At 63.4% G+C, this 5,187-nt stretch overlaps 1 protein-coding gene across 1 annotated transcript in view; it reads right to left on the bottom strand.

Moving 5' to 3' along the window:
* Positions 1-1,957: 1,957 nt before the first annotated feature.
* ITSN1 (intersectin 1 (SH3 domain protein)) overlaps positions 1,958-5,187 on the bottom strand; it is a 105,973-nt gene continuing 102,743 nt past the window's right edge. The window contains exons 37-39 of the mRNA XM_014535200.1: positions 4,925-5,008; positions 4,365-4,538; positions 1,958-3,035 (exon numbers count right to left, since the gene is read on the bottom strand). Of these exons, the coding sequence (XP_014390686.1) occupies positions 2,887-3,035; positions 4,365-4,538; positions 4,925-5,008 (407 nt within the window). The 3' untranslated portion in view covers positions 1,958-2,886. The remainder of the gene's footprint in view (positions 3,036-4,364; positions 4,539-4,924; positions 5,009-5,187) is intronic.

The following is a 5,187-nucleotide window of genomic DNA, read 5'->3' as shown; positions in this document are numbered from 1 at the left end:
GAGGCAGGACGGGCGGGGGGGGAGAGGAGCAGGGAGCCAGGGCGCAGGTGCCTATGGGTGAGGGACACATTGCGTCTGTGCAGCCTCGCCCAAAAGGCAGACGGGAAGAAACGGGGCAGAGGCGGGGGCTCCACGCACCCCCACGTGCCTCTCCCCTCGACACGCGCCACGAGTCACAGCCCTGCGGCCAGCCACACTCACCCTGAAGGACAAGGATGATCAGGATGGTCACAGTACAGACCCCGGCACTGAGCCCCAGCCCTGTCGCAGGTCTGCCCCCCGGAGGCCAGCGCGCAGATGCCCAGGACAGCCACCTGGGAAACCAGGCTCACAGGTCACTTCTGCGACATTAACTCCCGCCCCGGACTCTGCGGGCGGGCGGGCAGCCTCGCGGACCTAACGGGCGACAGGACATTTGTCGTCGCGCACACATCGCACACACATCGTACTACGCGGGAGTGATGTCCGACGCGGACACGCAGAGACCGCCAGTGAGAAGAGGAAGGACAGCAGGGCAGTGGGCACGGCGGCCCCGTCCACCCGGCCCATAGCCATTGAGACTCTCCTACCCTCGCCACACGTCCCCCAATCGCACCGGACGCCTGCCTGGCTCTCGACACAGGAGAGCGTGAGCTCCACGTCTATTGGGTTGAATTCAAAGCCGCTCCTCACAGCCTCACAGGACAGAGACCTCAGGGCGCCGTGTTCTCCGCTGACAAACGCATGCGCCGTGGAAACCGGCCCAGACTGCGATGGAGGGGAACGTTCCCAACCACAGGGAACACCTGCTCGTTTAAAACACACACCTGTCTGTTGTTCTTGATACAAAAGTCTACACTATCTCCAACCAATAAATAATAAAATGGGTTGTTTTTTAAAGTATGAAATGTAAACATGGTGCCCTTCCAACACACACTCACACACACACACTCACACACACTCACACACACACACACACACACACACACACACACTCACTCACTTTAAAAATCGCGTGCGCTACGCAGGGCTCTCGGACAATGGTGACACATCAGATCCCAGCGGCGGGGACCCCGACCAGAGCTGCCGCCATCCCCGGGACAGCACCACAGCCCTAACCAACGTCTGAGACCCCGCCCGGCACGGGGAGCTACTCCAGGACCAAGAGAACATCTCATGTCAACGAACCGGGATTCTGAGAACAGCAACCTGCGGACGAAACAGGACCCGCAGGTGTCCTGAGCAAATCAAGTTGTTATCTCACCAACCAGCCCAGCTCCTGACGTTTAAGGAGGAAAATCACAGAACTCCCACCAAACAGCTTGCCACGCGGTCCTGCGACCTGCCTGGCAGGGAGCACGGGGGTTCGGTTGCGAGAGGCCCGCTGTGGGTTGCGGAGGGCGGACCAGGCTTCCCTCTTCCTCTGACCCCACCCACGACACACCCTTCATAGCTTCCCACCCCTCCTGGCTCTCCCTCTTCTTTCCAGGCCGGGGGCGCCTCTTGGGGAAACTTCAGCTCAGGGCCCGGGTTTCGAGCAGGAACAGCTCGGAGCGGCCACCGGCTGTGACTGCGATGAAACATTCCGGGCCCCCAGCCGAGAGCCGCCACCTGGGCCAGCGACCAGGACGCCATGGCGCGTCAGGCAGCCTTTCCGCGGCTTCGGCCACACATCCCAGGGCGTAGCCGCAGGTAACAGGCTTCCTCCCCCATCTCCCACGTCTGCTGGGAGTCAGAACCGAATCACCGAGCGCAGCCAGGGAGCATGTTCGCCAACGATCAGTACAAGACCTGGAGGGGCCAGGAGGCTCCCCCACCCGCCCGCTGGGATGACGGCAGGTGGCCTTCTCCCCGGCTCCCCGGGAGCCAGGGCAGCGTGTCAGACGAGACCGCAGAGGGGAACGAGGTTCTAGACAGTGGCCGGGCCATCGAACCGAATCACCGAGCGCAGCCAGGGAGCATGTTCGCCGACGATCCGTACAAGACCTGGAGGGGCCAGGAGGCTCCCCACCCGCCCGCTGGGATGATGGCAGGAGGCCTTCTCCCCGGCTCCCCGGTCGGAGCCAGGACCACAGAGGGGAATGAGGTTCTAGACAGTGGCCGGGCCATCATAACTTTTTCTAAACAACCAGGGTCCCGGGCTGGCAGAGGGAAGAGACAGGCGGGGACGTGAGTTCCCCAAAACTGCAGACACTGCCAGTGAATTCCGGGCCCCCAGCCGAGAGCCGCCACCTGGGCCAGTGACCAGGACGCCATGGTGCGTCAGGCAGCCTTTCCACGGCTGCAGCCACACATCCCAGGGCGTAGCCGTAGGTAACAGGCTTCCTCCCCCATCTCCCACGTCTGCTGGGAGTCAGAACCGAATCACCGAGCGCAGCCAGGGAGCATGTTCGCCGACGATCCGTACAAGACCTGGAGGGGCCAGGAGGCTCCCCACCCGCCCGCTGGGATGATGGCAGGAGGCCTTCTCCCCGGCTCCCCGGTCGGAGCCAGGACCACAGAGGGGAATGAGGTTCTAGACAGTGGCCGGGCCATCATAACTTTTTCTAAACAACCAGGGTCCCGGGCTGGCAGAGGGAAGAGACAGGAGGGGACGTGAGTTCCCCAAAACTGCAGACACTGCCGGTGACTCCCGGCGCAGGCGCCCCCAGCCGGCGGGCAGCGGGGTTCCCAGGCCCCTCCACGTCGCGCTGAGGCCTGCAGTGAGGACAGAGGGAAACAGAGTTTTGGTCCATAAAATGGGGGGTTGTTTGGGAGAGAGGATTGTCGAGAATTACTCCTACGTCACTAAGGGCCTTTCTTCGCGGTCCCCTGGCCTGTGGCTGCCCCGCACGCTGGTCTTAGGAGAGCAGCACCGTCCCGGTGGCATCGGCTGCCGGCTGGACCCTGGCACAGCCTGGCCGCTCCCTAGGGCTCGTCGAAGAGCTGGAGGTCCAGGCGGACCACAATCTCCCCCGTGGGCACTTCGTGCAGCAGGAGACACTTGGTCACCGGGCCCTTGGAACCCTGGTCCCTCTTGATGTCGGCCACGCGGATCTCCGTCCGACCCAGGAAATCTGAAAGGAGAGCGAACAGGCCTGCTCAGGGAGGGGCTCCTCCTCGTCCAGGCGCGGACCTGGCATGGGGGGGCTCCAGCGAACGTCCTCTCCTCCTGCGAAAAGGGAGCGAGGTTGGCGTGCGGGAGCCCACGGCTCGGTGGCCCACGGAGCAGGAAGCAGAGGAGGAGGGGTGGGCAGGGAGGAGCGTCCGGAAGGACTGAGATGCAGACGCGGCCCCCACCCCCGGACCTCCCTCGGGCTGCAGCTGCCCGGAGGCCCCGCACTCACAGGGGTCACGGGAGCCGCCCCACCTGCCGTGGACGTGATGAGCACGTCTGAGTCGAAGCTGGGCGGTCGCTCCCCCGGGGCGCGCTCTGCCCGTCAGACACTGAGTGTCCGCATGAGAATAGGACGGGCGTGAGCCATTTGAACCTGTCAGGTCTATGGGACACACGATGGTGCCACAGGCCTCGGACCAGCAGCTCCTTCCCCCGGCATTTGACAGCTACTGGCTGTGGTCTCCTAGGACCCAGGCTCTCGGGAAGCTGGCCTGGCGGACAGACACGGGCTGATGCGCCCCCCTGACCCACCCCCCGCCCATGCAATTCACGGGGATAATCTCTGATGTAAAAGCAATACCAGGACGGTCCAGCCAGCGTGGCTCAGTGGTTGAGCATCAACCTTTGAATCAGGAGTCACAGTTCAGTTTGATTCCTGGTCAGGGCACATGCCTGGGTTTCGGGCTTGATCCCCGGTGAGGGGTGTGCAGGAGGCAGCCAGCCAATCGATTCTCTCTCATCACTGATGTTTCTCTCTCTCCCTCCCTCTCTCTCTGAAATCAATAAAATATATATATATTTAAGTATAAAATGTTTAAAAGAGAAACAATGCCAGGAGGTTCAACACACACCCAGTAGGGTGTCACTGTGTCGTGCTATTTCTGTTCAGGAAGGAACCAGTGCAGCCTCCAACCTTCCCCCGTCAGAGTGAGAGCAGCAGGAACGCCCCGAAGGCCCAGACGGAGGCGCCTGCGCTGCCAGGTGGACGCCCTCGCCAGTCCCGGTGGCAACGCACCCTCCGTGAGACCCTTCAACTGGAAGGGCAGCGTGGGCCTCGCCCCGGTCACTGCCGGCCACACCCGTTCTTTCCAGGCTCAGAGCCGACCTGGAACAGGGGGGAGGCGTGGAGCAGCCAGCAAGGCCGCCCTGACCAGCGGCAACGCCACCAAAGGACACGCGGCGCGCCTCTCGCTCAGTGGCCGGTGTGTCCGATCACAGGGGCTTTGGCCGAGGCTCGGGGTGCGGCCTCTGTAGCCACCTGCTCTGGGGAAGCACCAGCCGGACTCACCGTCCGGGGAGAACTGGTCCCTCTCGAACACGGTGATGCAGAGCACCTCCTGCTCCAGGTCCCGGATGAAGAACTGGCAGGTGGAGTTCCACTTGGGGTTCAGGGTGTCCTGCATGGTCTTGGTGATGTGGCACTGGGAGCCCATGGTCACCTCGCAGTACGGGTTGCTCTTCCCTGGAGCGAACAGGCCTGCTGACTCCCGCCCAGGCGGGCTCTCGGGGCCCGGGGCGGGCTCTCAGGGAGCAGGGCGGGCTCTCGGGGAGCTGCCCTCTGCAGCCATGTCTCTTCCCTCACTACACGCTTAACAAGTGGCAGAGGCTGGAGAACCAACAGCAGCTCCCGCCCCGGCATCACTTAAACTGAGAGCACATCGCGGTGCGGGACTGGCACGAGGCCTCCCCTCCTCGCTCTGGCCCGAGACTGCGGCCCGTGGGAGGGAGTCAAGGAAAAGAACAGGTTCTGAGCAAGTGCTGGGAACCATTCCGGAGGGAAACGCCGGATGAGGGAAATGGCATCTGACGGGCCGGGTGATGGGGTGCGGGGGCCGCCCGGGGCCTTACCGTGGGACCGGCAGGGCTTCAGCTCGATGCCCTCCACCACGTTCACCATCAGCCTCCCGATCCCCGTCGCCCTCTGCGAACGGACTGCGACGCGGAAAAAGCAGCCCCAGATGCTTCATCAACAGCGGACCCCTTTCCCTCCTGCCGGCCTCGGGCTTCAGGTACCTGCCCCTTCAGGGACCCTCCTCTTCGCCTTAAACTCTGTCTGGCTCCCCGAGTCTGCCACTCCCCATCCTGCACCCCACTCCCCTCCTCCCCCACCT

This window comes from Myotis brandtii, unplaced genomic scaffold (genome assembly GCF_000412655.1).
Source record: "Myotis brandtii unplaced genomic scaffold, ASM41265v1 scaffold139, whole genome shotgun sequence".
In the NCBI taxonomy this organism is placed as follows: Eukaryota; Metazoa; Chordata; class Mammalia; order Chiroptera; family Vespertilionidae; genus Myotis; species Myotis brandtii.
The sequence above is the reverse complement of the archived record's forward strand: the minus strand, read 5'-3'. Positions and strand labels throughout refer to the sequence as shown.